We start from the raw sequence: 17,016 nt of genomic DNA, 5'->3' as shown, positions 1-17,016 counted from the left end.
GGAGCCAGGCTGTTCTCAGTGATGGCCAATGACAGGACAAGGGTCAATGGGTGTACACTCGAACACAAGATGTTCCAAAGAAATACAAGGAAGAATTTCTTCCCTGTTCAGGTGAGGGAGCACTGGAACGGGCTGCCCAGATGGGCTGTGGAGTCTCCTTCTCTGGGGACATTCCAAACCCACCTGGACGAGTTCCTGTGTGACCTACTGTAGGTGGTCCTGCTCTGGCAGGGGGGTTGCACTGGGTGATCTATCGAGGTCCCTTCCAAACCTTACGATTCTGTGACTCTGTGATTCATACTGTATATGAGGAACAAAGAGATACGAGTGGCTGGGGGAAGACAGTAATCGGGGGAAAGAGGAGGAATGCGAAGAAAAGCCAGAAGAAAAAAGCGGGGGGAAAGGAAACTAACCCAAGGCGGAAAGCAGGGCTGCACAAGGAGCCCGCTGCGGCGCGGCTCGGTAGCTCCACCGCCAGCCGCCGGGGGGCGCGGCGCGGCGCGGGCGCCGCCGCAAGGCGCCGCTCTGTCACTGCCGCCTTGTCGGTGCTGACGGCGGCGGCCCGAGCGGGAGCGGCGGCCCGAGCGGCGGCGGCGTCAGTGGCGGCCTCGGTTGCAGCGGCGGCTCCTGCCCGTTCTCCGCCGCACCATGCCTTCCGTGGAGGAACTCTACCGCAACTACGGCATCCTGGCGGACGCCACCGAGACGGCGGGGCAGGTGCGGCGTGGCTGCGGCCTGCAAGGCCGCGACAGGCCTCGGGCCCGAGTAGCGCGTCCCGGGGGAGCTGAGGGCCGGGCAGGCCGAGGCGGGGCGGGCGGTGGGCGAGAGGGACGGGATGCCGCCGGACAGCCCCTGCTGCTCGCTCCCCGCTTCCCCGCATAACTGACGGGCTCCGGGGTTGTTCTCGGTGTGGGTTTCCTTAGGAACCGTGCGAGGGGGGAGACGGGGTGGGGGTTAGCGATGAGCTTGGCGCCTGCAGCTCTGCAAGGACGGAAACAGCTCCCGCCGCTTTCGCAGCATCCTGCGCCTGTCCGGTCGGCAGATCACCCTTCAAATGTAGCGTCACGCATATGAACTGCTTATTAGAGTCAAACTTGTAGTTGTGTGGGGGCGGGGAGTTTTGCCTGGCGAGTTCAGGCCTTCCAGAAGACGCCGGTAGTCACCCGGATCTGATCCGGCGTGCTGGCAGTGCCCGGGAGTTTCTCGCGGGCTCTCTTGCTAAAATGCTTGTGTGAGGAAACTAAAGCCTATTATGGTTTGATAACAGCTTCTAGCCTTTTCTTTTTTTTCCTTGAGGCGAGAATGGTAGGTCGAGCCTTCCGGCTGAAGCAGATTTTTGCCTGTACAATCCTGGCAAGATCTGCCATTCGTTTGCACCATCACTGAACTACTCACAAAAATGCTACCAATGCGAAGTATTATGGTTGGTTAAAACTTGGTTTTGCATTACATTAGGCTCTCATTTTACTGAAGGGTTACCTGAAAAAGCAGCAGATCCTCTTTTTTGGGTCGTTATGTACATAAGTAGGAAGTTAGCTTTGCACGTATATAGAGTGGATTTTTTTACTAGATACTACTATACAAGGCAATTTGGAAGGTGCTTTAAGAGAGCAAATAACGTGGTTGTTGTTTGGGTTGGATCTTTTTTAATTCCAGGCTGTTCACTTTGCCTGGGTAATTCTGCCCTGCTGAAGCAAAGCATCCTTGCAGACAGTCCAACAGAAACATCGTCTTGGAGACAACCAAAACCATACAGCTAAAACGTTGGGAACTATAGGTAGAGATGCAGGATAAAGGAAATGCTGTTATTGTGCCGTTTTACAAATGCATAGTCCATCATTCAGACTCTTGGGGGCAGCTTTTGTAAGATGGGAATGGCCCTCTTGAGTGGAATGAACTCCAGCCTAGCTAAGAAATGGAGCCTCTGTCAGGGATCAATAGTAAATGTGTATAGGCTCTGAGGGTGAGTATAGAAGGATGATTCCTAATACATTCTCCCAGCTCTCCCTCTCTCCAGCTTCCAGATCCAGTGATAGTGTCTTTGTAATTGCTGTACTGGAAGAACTACAGTTGTTCAGCAAACGTCTCTGATGCTTTTTTTTTTAACTGATGATATTTGTGGCATGCAAACGTTCTGTGGCAAAGTGTTCCATTAACCTTTGTGAAGGAGTTCTCTCCTCTGAACTTGTCACTTAATAGCCTTGCTTGGTGGCTCGGATTTCTGGATTCTGAGAAGCCATGAGTAATTATTCCTTATCCATCAGTTTTATCCTACTTCTCACTTTATTATCTCTTAACCTGATGAACATGATCTCTCACTACAAAAATTCACAGCCTCCCTGTGTCAAAAAAGAAACTTTGAAGGTGATGAGAAGAACAAGCAGACAACCAGAAGTATGATGTTAAGAAAAATAATGTAAAAGACAGGAAGTAGTATATGTGTAAAAGAGTATTTCACTAAGGAAGAGAGGCTCAAATATAAGAAGTCTACCCCATGAGTGGGATTGAGGTGAGAACTTGAAAAAAACCTGCCAGGAAACAGGCTTAAAATAATAGAGGAAGACAAACTTTTCTCCAGAATACGTTCTGAAACTTGTCACGAGACCCGATAGAGTTTGAAGAGAAACTACTGGAGAGAAATTAATGGGTGATTGGTCAATCCACAGTTATTAAAAATAAAGCTCTGGGCACTGTCTTTGCCTTGAGACATTCCTGTGTTGCAGATTGTGAGGAAATGTACAAAAATGAAGGATCACTCTGCTTCAGCAGGTGCCCATTTTTTCCTTGAGCATTCGGTGCTGCCAGGTTCAGGGAAAAACAAACTCCTTTCTGAACTGTGTTTTACCTAATTAGTGCAGTAATACAAATTCAAGGCCCACAGGCTACTCTTTCATTGCTGTATGAGTGCTTTTGTAATGCCTATCAAATCATTTGGTCCGCAAAAAAGTTCTTCTTCATATGAAGTCTGAGAACCTGTGGCTGTAAAAAGGTGCATTTCTTTGTTTGTGCTGTTGAGTGCACTGTGTTGGCACAACTGCAGAGCAAACAGGATGGAGATCAGCTGAAGAGCAAACCTGTTTTTTTTCCCTTGGTTATTTCTCTTCCAGATTAGTGTTCCAATCCAGTTCAGAGAATCCAGGTGTAGAGAGAGTTGACAGCACATGTTAAAATACAGCTTACTTCAGGGGGAATTGATGCAGTGTACTGCTTTGTAAATAAACATCTTGATTTACTAAGGGGAAAGTTTTACTTGGAGTAGGAGTGATGATACACGTGGCTCTGGGAAGCTTCACATGAATGACGCAAAGCGTCCTGGGCCGTTGATGTTGCTATTCAAAGTAGGAGAAGTTGTCTAAAGCGTTCTTTTCACAACCATGAGGAAAATTGGTGATAGGAGATTGTGATTTCTGCTGGCATCCTAATAGTGCTTGTGTTTTGCAGACACATACCCAACCACAACAAAGACTGGCATTTATTCTGGAGTTTCAGCCATGCAGGCACAAATTCAGAAATGCCTCTGTGATTGTCATCAAAGCAGCTAGAGAATATTCTGTTCTGTTGGTTAAGTGGCTTATTTCTGTATTTCAACTGCAGATCTTTTTGGTTTTAATCTAGCCTCTGTTAACAGATCTTTTAGGAACTATATTTGTTATTAAGTAAACTGCTTCCATAGGTGCCAAAGGTGCTTTAGCACAATAGATGTTAAAAATCACTCGAGATCCCACAGTGGCTGAGCGAGGTAACATCCACTTGAGAGACAATAAAAGATCAGACAGAAGACTAAAACTCCTTGAAAAACTACCCAAGTGATCATGTGAGTAGATGAGTGCTGACTTAAAAGTAGTGTGCAAGAGCTGTCAGCCTTAGGGTGGGCAGTTTGAACTTGGACAGGGGAACCACAATAACAGTAAAAAACAGTCAGTGGAGGTAAATTGTTTAAACTGGCATGGTTATATTAGTCTAACAGCTAAATTTCATTCTTTATATGGAGCTTGTATAATATAGTTCACTTAAATAGATGAAGTGTATGGGGGAGAAAAAATCCTCTCCTTGTCTTGAGAATAACCCAAGATCTTATTGTTTATGCATTCTCTTTTTCCCCTTTCAGCATAAGGATGCGTACCAGGCAATCTTGGATGGTGTCAAGGGAGGTGCTAAGGAGAAGAGACTTGCAGCCCAGTTTATTCCCAAGTTCTTCAAGCATTTTCCTGAGCTAGCAGACTCTGCTATCAATGCCCAGTTGGACCTCTGTGAGGATGAAGATGTTTCTGTAAGAATAAGGACCTTGTAGCAAGTTGATATGTTGTGGGTTGTTGTTTTGAATTCCTTTCTCTTTTTATTTTTTAATAGGCTATGTCTTTTGGGAGAGGAGGGTTGGTCTGTGGAATACCTAGTTGTACTCCTGCAATAGGAGAATTTGTGGTGTAATGGAAAGAAACATCAGTTTTCATTTGTCTTTTCACTCCCATTATTGTTCAGAGAAATAGCTCAGCAGAAAGAAACTTAGATAAAGTCTGTTTGAATATCTGCTCCATTTTTTTCCTTTCAAAAAGCACTTTGTGGTAATCGATTCTTCTAAATCCTTCTGGGGGCAAGAAAATTTGTTTGCACCTAAGAACCGTGGGGATGTGATTCTGGATGTGCTATTGTTACAGAAACCTTGAGATACTTCATACTGCTTCTGTGATGTGGATAGAAGCTGTACCTTTGAAGCATCTTTCATCATCACATCTTAAGTGATTTGAGCTGATCATTCAAGGATTTTTATCAGTGCTGGGAACTAAAGCTGAAGTTTATCTCTGCCATGTGCAGAGATATCCTTCCTGTTGGCAAGTAAGACTCCATAACAGCACAGATGATTTTGTTGATCAAATGAACGATTGTGTGTACAGAGGTGCTGTTTGAATCTGTTTTTTCCTCAGTGCTGTTCTAGACCTGAGAAAAATACATTATTTTCTTCATAAATACATCATAATGGTTTTGTAGCAAATAGAAAGTTTTGGCTGCCATTAAGATCTGCAACTTGAACATCATGATCTGAATATCATACTAAAGTTAAAAGCATATCATGGAATCATAGAATGGTAGGGGTTGGAAGGGACCTTTAGAGATCAGGTCGCATAGGAATATGTGGTCATTTTCTCAAATATGACTGTTTTTTCTGCCAAACTTTAGTAGTTGAATTGTCTGAAACTTCTTTTGTAATTACATCGATCTGTAATTATTTCAATTCCATCACACTGACAGATCCGGCGTCAGGCAATCAAGGAGTTGCCTCAGTTTGCTACTGGAGACAATCTTCCTCGGGTAGCAGACATACTGACCCAGCTTCTGCAGTCAGGTGGGAGACATTGGTCATTTCCTGGCTCATTTCCTTGTGGCCACTTCAGTGTATACAGTTCTGTTCTGTGACACACTCCTACTGATTCATAATTTGTTACAAAGCAGTCTGCCCTGATGCTTCTATGTTCTGCTTCTACTCTTTCCCACCCCTCTATAATTGCTGCACAGTTACCCTGTTACTTTTGCTGAAAGGGCAGTAATCATCCTAATTTAAACTTGAAACATCTTTTTTTAAATATAACATTTTATTGCATTCAAGTTCTCTGGAAGCATCTCTACAAAAAGGATGGGGAGTGGAACCAAAACAAAGTACCCTCCTCTGCAGCAAATTGCCTTCTGAAAGAGTTACTGGATTTCTGATTGTAACCTTAGAAATCCTGGAGGCATCTTCTTCCATACAATACATTTTTAGTACAAAATATTTAATTCAGAACTTAACCCCCCTCCCCCATATAGTATTTTATCTCAGTAAGTTACAGAGTGATAAATGTCAGATGCTCAAATTTGTATTAAAAACAGAGCTTCTCAGACTATTTTTTGAAAGACAGACTTACACATTTCTCCATTTAGTCCAAGAGGCAAGTTGTTTGTCTCACCTAAAAATACCATAGATCACAGTTTAAAAAGAAATAACTATTTTGCCTTGATTAAGTAAGGTTCAACTTGCTTGTTCAAGTGTTCCTTAAAATGACTAAATCTATTGATTAATAACTTCCCTTCAAGTTTCCAGTCCCATCAAATTTGTAAGTTAATGTTTTGGCAGAGAAGCTGAGGTGGCAAATAGCTTTTTGTTTTGCTTCCAGTGTGTATAATCATGACTTTCTACTTTCTTAGTCTAGCAGTCCTTAAAAATACAAGTTCTGTTGTTTATCATCAAATCCTGAGGATGGAATATTTCTTGTGTGATGTTGTCTGTCTTTGGTTTTGCTTTCTTACGTTTGCATTTCAAGCATGTGCATATCAGGGTTTTTTTTCTCTCTCCAGATGATTCTGCAGAATTCAATTTGGTGAACAATGCTTTGCTCAGTATATTTAAGATGGATGCTAAAGGTAAAGGACACATTTTTCTACAAAAGCCTTTTCTTACTACCTCCCAGTCTGTAGCAGGATGAGAACATGTCTCAATTTTGTAATTTCTTAGCACAATACAGAAATTAGACACACAGAGACATGGTTGGGTTTTACAAACTGAACTTTTCAATAACTGTGGATCTGAATGAAAGAATGTGGATTCTTACAGCAAGCTATGTGAAAATTGGGATTTTTATTAAAAGTTAATATAGGAGTTATTTTTAAATGTGTTGTGGAGTCTTTAGAGGGGGGAACTTCTGCATAGAAGGTTCATCTCCTCTAAAATAATTTGCTTTACCTAATTTATTCTGCATTCAGGGACTTTGGGAGGCTTGTTCAGCCAAATTCTTCAGGGAGAGGATATTGTAAGAGAGAGAGCCATCAAATTCCTCTCTACAAAACTGAAAACTCTGCCTGAGGAGGTGATGACAAAGGAGGTAGAAGAGTTCATACTGACTGAATCAAAGAAGGTAAGTGTCTTATTTCAGTACAAATTGAAGTATTATCAAACTCTCCCTTGTCACTGGCATTGCTTCGGAGGTCTGTTTGTTTAAACCACATGCAGAGTTAAGCACTGTACAAATGAGATCTTCTACTTATCCTGTTCTGCTACAATTCAAATTTCGCAGGATTTTTTGGTGGGAATGTTAAAATAATGTAGGGTTCTTCTCACTTTCTAACAGTGACTTACTAGAATCTTAGTAATTCACTTTGGAAAGGGACTTTTAACCTGTGTTAATCATATTTGGCAGAATTTAAATCATATCTTAGTGCTTTGTCCAGGTAGGTTTTCAAAATCTCTAAGGATGGAGATTTCCCATCTGATGCTGTCTGGGCAACCAGCTCCAATCTTTAATTTTCCTCAACATGAATTTTTTCTTTAACCCAGCTGGAACCTCCTGTTTCAGTTTTGTATCATTGTCTCATTCTCAGCCTGTCCACCTCGGTAAAGAGCCTGGCTCCTCTTCTTGGTGACTTACTCCTAAGTATTGGAAGATGAGTGTTAGGTTGCCTCACCCCTTTATCACTGTCATTACTTTAGGCTCAAAAAGCCTAGTTTCTTTAGGTTCTCCTCACAGATCATATGTTTTAGATCCTGATCATCTTCTTGGCTGGTCTTTCTAAATCTTCCCAACAACTTCCTCATGCAGGAGGGCACTGCACTAGGTGCAGTATTCCACATGTGGTCTAATGAGGCCATAGCAAAGGTGAACTTTGATCCCTTTGCTTCCCTGGGTCTGCTGGCTATGTTCTTGTCACAGCCCAGGACTCCAGGAATGCTGCTGATCCTTCTGTTTGGCCTGCTGTTCCCTCAGAACCCTCGGAGTCTTTCTGAGCAGTTCCTCAGCCAGTCAGTCCCCAAAGTGTGCTTATGGAGGGAAGTTAGTTCAGGAAGTTAGTGCAGGGCTTTGCATTTGTCTTTGTTAAATTTCATGAGATTCCTGTGCATTCCTCTAGCTGAGAATTATACAGAAAGTATTAAAGCAATCAATAATGAGTAAATACTCATTAAACATTTATTCTGCCTGAACCATATGATTTTATTGGGTAAGAAATTTGCTCTTAAGGTTAAAGTTCAAGGAAAATGTTTCTCGTGTACAAATTGCTGGCAGTTAATTTGGAAGTGCCTGCAGTTACACTGTGTGCTTTCACGTGTTCCTTTAAACTTCTGGTTTGAAATAGCTAGGAGCTCAATTTAAATATCTGCATACTTTACTTTTTCAAAGTGAGTAAGTTTGACTTGTAGGTTTGCAAATTACCACCACAGAAATGTATTTTCTGGTGTTCTGTTGAGGTGCTGGAAGATGTGACGGGCGAGGAGTTTGTTTTGTTCATGAAGATACTGTCTGGATTAAAAAGCTTACAGACAGTAAGTGGAAGGCAACAACTAGTGGAGCTGGTAGCTGAACAAGCTGACCTGGAACAAACCTTCAATCCATCTGATCCAGATTGTGTGGACAGACTGCTGCAGTGTACTCGGCAAGCAGTGCCACTCTTCTCGGTATGTATTGCTATGCTTCGTGTCAGGAGTACAGTGGAAAGTGAATGGCTGTAGTATCTCTTTGGGTGTTCTCCGTGTTTATTTTAGAATGACAAACATATCAGCACGTCTCAACCTTCAACTTCTAATGTACTAAAATGTTGTAAAATATCCTCAAAGCCTCTGAATACAAAAAGCTTTTGGTTTACTCTCTGCTCTTGGACATTTTCTTTCAAATGTAAGATGTTGCAGTGAATTGCGACGAGATTCTCACGTAAGGCTCATACATGTATGATTACTCTGAGTCTAGTGCCAGGCAATTGCAGCACTTCAAGGCCTATTCTTGAGTTATGGGCAATCTTTTCAGTCCCTGTTGCAGACAGCCTCTGAATTTAAGCTCTCTGGAAGGCTGCCTGCATTTTAGGAGATAGAGGGAAGTTCGGTAAAGTTTGAAGGTATAGCTCTGTGGTATGATTCCATAAAGGGGGCAGAGTGATTGGGGAAAAATACCTTACACCATGGAACTTGGAGTAGCCTGAATAATGTCTTGGTTCTTTGCAGAAAAATGTTCATTCAACAAAATTTGTTACTTACTTCTGTGAGCACGTTCTGCCAAACCTCAGTTCTTTGACTACTCCAGTGGAGGGTCTTGATATCCAGTTAGAGGTAAGCCAAAGCTCAAATGTCTTTCAGTTTGTAGGAAATAAGTATTTTGGACAAAGAGAGGTATTTGAAAAATTGCTGACTTGTTTCTGAAGTGGAAAAGTAGGTATGCTAGAAAAAAATATTTGCTCTCTGAGGCATGACTGAGCATTGCCTTTTAAAGCATGTGTCACCTGTCCCAGGCTTTTGAGGGAAGGCCAGAATAAATCTATCAGTGTAACTGGTTTTATATTGCTGTCATTGTTTTTTAAGCACATGGCATTAACTGAAATGATTGTTGCATGCCTTGTGCTAATTTAGCCTCCTAAGGGAGTAGCTTAGTGTCTGTAATTTTGTTTACAGTAATCACTGCTACAGCTTCAGCTAGTTCTCTGTGAGTCTCACTTTGAAGGTGAGCTGTGCTGTAGCCATGAGGGGTGAAGTTTTCTTTACATGTTGCTAAATGCTTTTCAGGATTAGAAAGCACAAACCTGTGTTTCTATCTGAGGGCACGAAAAACAGACTGGGCATGTTCTTCCTCCTTGTATTCTTTCCTGATGTTTGGGAGGGCGTTGACTGTTAATAGTTGACCTCTGCTGGGACAACTATAAGGATATGATAATTGCTTTTAGGTTGAAAGTTAAGCCTTTGTATTTTCAGTTACCACCCAAAAACACGACTGTCCTTCTGTCTAGGTTTTGAAGCTTCTTGCTGAAATGAGTTCGTTTTGTGGGGATATGGAAAAGCTTGAATCAAATTTGAAGAAGCTGTTTGATAAGTTATTGGTAAGAATCATTCAATTTTTACTCATGTGGCTGTTTCAAAAGTAGTTCTGTTCATGATATAAGATCAAAATAATTCAAAGCCTTTGTACATACAGAGAGTTGTTTTGAATCCAGTAAACTCATATTTAAGTTTTATAATCACAAGAGACTTGTGTTGATTAAAGACTGTATCTGCACTGAGAACTTTAAGCAAACTCAGTGCTGTTTCCAAAGCACTGGTGCAGTGCATTATTGCTTCCTGTGGTAGTTGCACTGTTACACTTCCTGAGTCAAGCATTGCAAAAGAACGAGCAGTCTCTGAAAATGTGTCTCATGCATTTGTTTTTCCTTTCTGTTTGCTTAGGAGTATATGCCTCTCCCTCCAGAGGAAGCAGAGAATGGGGAGAATGCCGGCAATGAAGAGCCCAAGTTGCAGTTCAGTTATGTGGAGTGTTTATTGTATAGCTTCCATCAGCTGGGTCGGAAGCTTCCAGACTTCCTCACAGCCAAGCTCAATGCAGAGAAACTGAAAGACTTCAAAATCAGGTAATTGCTAGAATTCTGTTAGAAAGTGGGAGTTATTGCTATCTGGATGATAAAGAAGGACAAATCAGATTGGTAGATGTATTTTCAGGATGTTTCATAAAGGAGAAGGAAGTGAGATTAGAGCTTCCTTTCGCTTATGCTTTTACTTTATGGGCATTTAACAGATTGCTTTTAACTTTTGTAGGCTACAGTATTTTGCTCGAGGGCTGCAGGTGTATATTCGACAGCTTCGTCTGGCACTTCAGGGGAAAACAGGAGAAGCCTTGAAAACAGAAGAGGTAAAGTATTGTTCAGGAATTCTGATTTTTTTCTAATTGAGCTCATCAAAATACCCACTGGCACATCAACGGGCTTCAGCCTCTCGTGAGCACACAGATAGATGAAGGGCATAACACTGCCAACATCTGTTGGAACTGCATTGGACCTGAGCGTGCATTTTGCAAGCTAAGGTGGCCTTTTAGTTTCTACTAGTAGCTACTCTCTGCATCCACATGTACTTGGCTTAATAAGTGTGTTCAGTGTTTTGAAGGGGAAATCTTCATATATTGGGGTCAAAGGGGGTATTTAGTGGGAAGTACACTAAAAGCAGCTGGTTGGTGTAAGACTGCCAGAAGCCTGAAAAGGAGTTGTAATGAAAACTCAGAAGCATGCACACCTTTCACTCTGTTGCTGTAGCAATTCAATAGGAGGGGCAGTCGGGTTAATGTTACAGCTTCATCAAATGCAGTTGGCATAATACAAAGCTGCTGGAGTAGGTACTCAGTAATGTTTCTTTCTTTGCAGAACAAGATTAAAGTAGTCGCCTTGAAAATAACCAATAACATTAATGTTTTAATCAAGGTAAGTCTTCACATGATGGAGAAGTAAATGTGCACCTATGCAGACAAAGGAATAAGAGTTACCTAAGTCATATTGTGTTATAAAGTTAATGTTGACTGGCTCAGGGTTGCAGCCACTTTACTATTTCTGAAGAGATGTGGACCTGCCATATATACTGGCTGTTTCACCACTGCTGCTGTTGGGAAAAGAGGATGCTTTTTGCAGCAGTAGCTGTCCACAGGAGCAGCAGACCATGCTTTAGGGGTCTGTGGGTTCCGACTGAGCCTTTTTCTTTGTCATTTCCCGTTCCTGCAGCGTCAGTGAAGGGTATGGAGTAACTTGAAGAGATGTGAAGGAGGGAGGAGGCCAGGCAAGCTGCTGTACAGAACCCTTTTTCTCCAAAGAGTCTAGGAGAGATGGGCTGCAAAAAGACACTTCCATCCAGAGCCCTTGAAACTGTTCTGATTTCTTCCAACCACCTTTTCCTCTCTTCACTTCCCATCTCTTGCTTTCAGCCACCACTATAAACCAAAAACTTTTGAACGGTATTGAGAAGCCCGTCTTTTACCATTATAGGAGCCATTATAGTTCATTATAAGATGCTCAGCGCGCACAGGGAAAAAGAGAAAGCATATTGTGTCAGTAATAGACACTCTCCTGTTAACATAAATCTAGCTTTCCTAGCAAAATCTAAGGCAGACAGATAAGGCACCTTGTCCATCTGCCTCACAACTACAAAAAGGATTTTAAATTGTTAGGAAGTAACTGTCATTCTGGAGAGTCAGTAGACAGGTGAAGGGCAATCAACATGAGTTGAACTGTAGAATACCCTGTCTGATTTTTGCCTCCATAGGATCTCTTCCACATTCCTCCTTCTTACAAAAGTACAGTGACACTGTCCTGGAAACCAGTACAGAAGGCAGACGCAAGGTAAGCGCTTCTCAGTGACAAACACAACGGTGCCATTCATTTTTGCCGGTTACAAACTAAAGATCCCAAGCTGTGTATATGTAATGTGCACAGCATGTGAGCTAGGAGTTTCACAATCAAAAATGAACACCCATCCTGGAAGGAATTGAGGCTGTAGAGTGGTAACTTTAGTCTTATTTTGGGAATACAAGACCAAATCAACTGGACACCACCTTACCTCCTCTTCTGAAGTGTTATTCCAGACATCCTCATTAGCTCTTGCCAGCTCGCAGTAGTTAATCTTTGAGACTGAACTGATGCTGCTCTGCTTGTCACCACAGAGGTGTAATGATCTGGTTTTTGTTTCCTTCTGCCAGTCAAAAAAGAGCAAGTGAAGATACAACCTCAAGTTCACCCCCAAAGAAAGCTTCGGCGGGACCAAAAAGGGATGCCAGGCAAATCTATAATCCTCCCAGCGGAAAATACAGCAGTAACCTGGGTAGTTTTTCTTACGGTAAGTTAGGCAGCTTGGAAAAACTGTCTAGTGACAGTTGTGCCTTGGGGTAGGGAGAGCAAATGAATTAAACCAACTGAGTATCGTGTTCTCAGAAGGTGAAATTGTACTGTCACCAGTTTTTGTGTGTACTGGTCACCTTCTAGCTGTTGATCTGTGACAGCATTTGAGCATTACCAGCCTATAAATTATGTCATTTGCAGGTTAGGTTTAGAAGTGTTTTAGTATAGTTAGTCATTAACTGTTGTGTTCTGTGTTACGACACGCAGCACTCGCACCCCAAATGTCCCAGTTGCTGCAAGTGGCAAAGCTGGGCCACCTCCTGTCATGTGACTGGACCTTTGTTAAATTCCTATTCCAGCCTCTGCTGATTCTGCAGACCTGAGCCAGAATTTCTGGGCATTGCCAGGTTTGCTGCGCACATGCAGAGTTACGTCCTTCTGCTCCCAGACTCTGTCTCTGCGAGTCCTGTTTCTGGGTGAAACCTGAGAGTGGTTGCAGACTGGATGAATATGGCTAACAATGGCAGCAACCCATTCTTGTCTTCCTTGTGTGGGCCTATATTGTGTGACCTCTGTCAAGTAAACAGCCTGCTATGATAAATTCCCACCCCATGCCCCTAGGTGGGAACACTAATCCAAAGCACTGCTGTATGCATAAAACAAAGAGAAAAGATTAAATCTGCTGCAAATTTCTTACTGCAGACTTCAGGTGATGCGCTACAGCTCTAAAAAATAGGAAGCTTTCAGCCAAAAATGTTTTGTTACTTGTTACAGTTTCTTGTTAGTGAGATGCCTTGGCCTCTAATCAGCTTTTGATTAATAAGCACATGGTTCTCGTCACAGATTAACATGACCTGTGTTTTAAGACTGTACAGAAGGCATGACAGGGGACTGAAAGTTTGATTTATTTTCAAAAGAAATATAAAGAAACACTGCAGAGAAAAATAAAAACAACAAAATATTTTGTTAATCAGATTTGTTCTTAACAAAGGGAAAGGAAAAAATTCTACAGTATACCAGTGGTTTGTGTGGTATCCATCTGTGTCTAAGATTTTTATTTTGATACAGTTAACCTCAGAAAAAAAGTCCTTAAGTATGCTGGTGATAACTTAGGGACAGAGAGCCCGCAGTGGTGTGGTTTCCCATCATTTTATAAAATCAGTAGGAGCAAGTCTGACAAATGCCTGGGGGTTGTATGTGGTGTTGGACAGCAGGAGGAGCTAGGCAGCCTAATTAAGTTCTTTTACAGAGCATTTCAATTTCTGTGATAATGGATTGGCCCACATGTAGCTGCAAAATACTGGGACAGTTGTGTGCAGAAAGAGCACATTTCATTTGGAGAGGCAAGTTCTCCTGAGCCCCTGTTACAGTCGGTGGGGTCTGTTGTCTATCAAAGGGTAACTCGGTGATCTGATGATATAGAAGCAGGACTCAAGTTGGCCTTCGACACCTCTGGTTATTGCTATTTAGTCTGTATGCAACGTATGAAAAGTGTTGACTTTTATTTCAGAGCATGAAAAGTGTTGACTTTTATTTCAGAGCAAAGAGGTGGTTTCCGGGGTGGCCGAGGAAGAGGCTGGGGAGGACGTGGCAATCGTAGCCGAGGAAGAATCTACTGAGTAGGCCACTGAATCTTCTGTGGCCCTGCAGGGCTCAAGTGAAAGTGCTACTCAGCAAGTTGGCTTGGAATATCATTTCCTTCAAGGACTGCCTTCCACTAAGACTGACTTAAATGTTCTTTATACCTTTGTATGTATGATCTACTTTTCTAACGGACTACAACTTGTCCATAGTGAAACTACAGCTGTATTTTTGGATGCTTACAGTCGGCAGTTTTGGGTTCTTCTTTTGGAAGTGTCTTCAGGATGTATTCAAAATTGGAAAAGAACATAGATGTTTTCTCAAAAGCTGCATCTTGACAGTTTGTATATTAACCTAAAAATCAACTACTGCAGGATTGAAACTATATCTCTGAGTTGATGTATGAAATTGATGGACAGGAGAGGCATGACAGCAGAGATACATGCCAGATAAGCTTAGCAGCTGAGGCGATCCTTTCCTCCCCTGTAACCATATTTTGCCAGATGTGGAGAAGAGCACCATTGTGAGATTTGCTTTGATTTCCTTTTCTTGTTTTTTTCAAATGGAATGGAATGAGATACATGCCTGATGTTTTAACATTTGCAACGTGGATGGAAATTCATTTTGCTTGCAGCATGAAGCAGTACTTTTTACTTAGAGATTGTGGAGAAAGCGGTGGGGCCTTTTTTGGTTTGCACACCTTTCCTCTTCTCCCCGCAGTGTAATGCAAAAGTGATGTTTTGCAAACGAATTTTTAATGTTTGATTTGAATATGTGCATATAGTTACGCTGTGAAATTTCAGTAATGAACAGGAAAAAACAAACCCAAAACAGGAAGTGACTAGAATTATTACAGGAATGGGTAAAGACTGATGCAGGAATTAAACTTCATAGACTGGAGCTGGACCATAGCTGGACCTGGCTCTTTTCTGTGTTTGGCAGATTTCTGGATTAGTTGGCACTTGAGGGGTTTTTTTTGTTTGTTTTATGACATTTTTTGTGTGTGTGTGCTTTGAGGTTTTTTTTTTTACCAACACAGGTGCATTTTAAAATATATAAATAAAATTGTATTTTGGGTAACGTTAAAAAATTCCAGCTACATAATTCAGGTCTGAAAGTTAACAATTCCATGCTGGGTTGGTTTGGGTTTTTTTTCATAGCAACTTGGCATTCTTATTTACTGGTGTGCACCCAGAAAATACAATGTAAGAGCACAGTGCTGCTTTTTTTGTTGTTGTTTTTTCTTAATTCTCACCACTCAAACTTTTTACTTCTCAGGTCATTCAACATTGTAAAGGAATTAGCAGGTAGTAAAAAGAAATTCAGGCAGATGGGAAGAATTTTAATGAGTGTTCCAGGAAGTGTATGTAAAATAGGTTAGGCTTTAGAAGAATTAGGACTATTTCTTAACCTCCTTTTTCTCTCAGGCCATTTGATATTCACAGACTCAGACAAATGCCTGAAAGTGATGTTTCCCTAGTTCCATTTGTATTTGCTTGTGAATCTCTCAGGTGTCTTCATTAACACTCTTTAATATTTATCGCTAGAATCAGAAGGGCAAAATAATGAAACTCAAAGTTACAAGACCTCGTTGATGCTAAACTAGAAGTCTTATTTATGCATCATTGTGGAGCAATAAGCAGCAAACTTTGGACATTCCAGGACCTGTGAGCTGACTTTGTATTTCTGATTCCATGCGAGCTCTGCTACACTCAAAATGTGTCACTAAAGCCAACAAACTTCACAGAATCTTCACAGAACCTTAAGGGTTAGAAGGGACCTTGAAAGATATCTAGTCCAACTCCCCCCCCCAGGACAAATTTGTGAGAACAAACTGCCAGTCTGAAAGGTGCTAGATGGGTCATAAGCTTTCATTTGGGGAAAAAAAATTGTACATTTTGCACTTGTGGCTATAGTTTGAGTTCTTTGAGATTTGAAAATGTCATCCGGAAGCCTGAACATGGCTTGTGTTTAGACTAATAACTAGGTACTAGCAGCTGATCTTCTCACTGCGTTTTCAGTGAGTTTCCTTCACGGGAGTCCCTTTTTTTTCCAGAGATGATGTGCAAAGTTCTGGTGGCCTCAGAAATAGTTACTATTTTTCCCCAGTTTCATATTTACTTACATTGCAGCGAGTTCTTGTGGAGACACCTGTTTACCATCTTGTTGAACTGTAAATGTTCCCTCAACGCTTTTGGAATAAATTCATTTTGTAATTTTGTTTGGCTCGTGGTTTCACAGTTACTCTGCACTATTTTGTGTAGGCTTAGTGAAAGGGTACTGTGTGGTACCTTTTTGTTTGTGACTTGCTCTTTAAATTGCTGTGGATGTATTGAGCTTTTTGCCACTGAGCTTCGCAAGGCTTGAATTAGCTGTTTCAGCTTTTAAGCAATTCAAATTTTAAATGCAAAAAATTTGGATAGGAATTTAATTATTCAGTAAAAGCTGCATGTCATACACCTTATTTGTGAATTATCATGTGAAAAGGAGTCATTCATTGTCTTATTCAACCTCCTCCATGTTGGCAGTGCAATAAAATTTGTTAGTATCTTATGACAGAGCAAGAGTGGCTTGGAGTAGCAGCCTCTTATTTTTTGGTGAAATCTGTAATATACCTGAAATGAAAACTGTTAGCAGTCTGGAACTATCATAGTTGTAGGATTACGTTCTCTCTTCCGGGAGAAACTGAATCCCATGTGTTTAACCACTATGACACATTTGTATTGTGTTCAGTTCTGGGCTCCTCAGCTCAAGAGGGACAGGGAAGTGCTGGAGAGAGTCCAGCACAGGGACACCAAGATGATCAGGGGAATGGAACATCTTTCATATCAGGAAAGGCTGCAG

The 17,016-nt window shown here is 41.7% G+C and overlaps 1 protein-coding gene across 1 annotated transcript; it reads left to right on the top strand.

The window, feature by feature from the left end:
• Positions 1-522: 522 nt before the first annotated feature.
• On the top strand, positions 523-16,392 carry API5 (apoptosis inhibitor 5). The gene is made up of 14 exons (XM_061997853.1): positions 523-717; positions 4,109-4,270; positions 5,248-5,341; positions 6,328-6,393; positions 6,733-6,884; positions 8,210-8,416; positions 8,957-9,061; positions 9,733-9,822; positions 10,166-10,347; positions 10,532-10,625; positions 11,131-11,187; positions 12,020-12,096; positions 12,453-12,589; positions 14,131-16,392. The coding sequence occupies exons 1-14, from the start codon at positions 649-651 to the stop codon at positions 14,208-14,210; spliced, it is 1,572 nt and encodes a 523-aa protein (XP_061853837.1). The 5' UTR covers positions 523-648; the 3' UTR covers positions 14,211-16,392.
• Positions 16,393-17,016: the final 624 nt, after the last annotated feature.

This window comes from Colius striatus, chromosome 6 (assembly GCF_028858725.1).
Source record: "Colius striatus isolate bColStr4 chromosome 6, bColStr4.1.hap1, whole genome shotgun sequence".
NCBI classification, from domain to species: Eukaryota; Metazoa; Chordata; class Aves; order Coliiformes; family Coliidae; genus Colius; species Colius striatus.
Note: the sequence above shows the minus strand (reverse complement) of the source record. Positions and strands in the feature narration are given on the sequence as shown.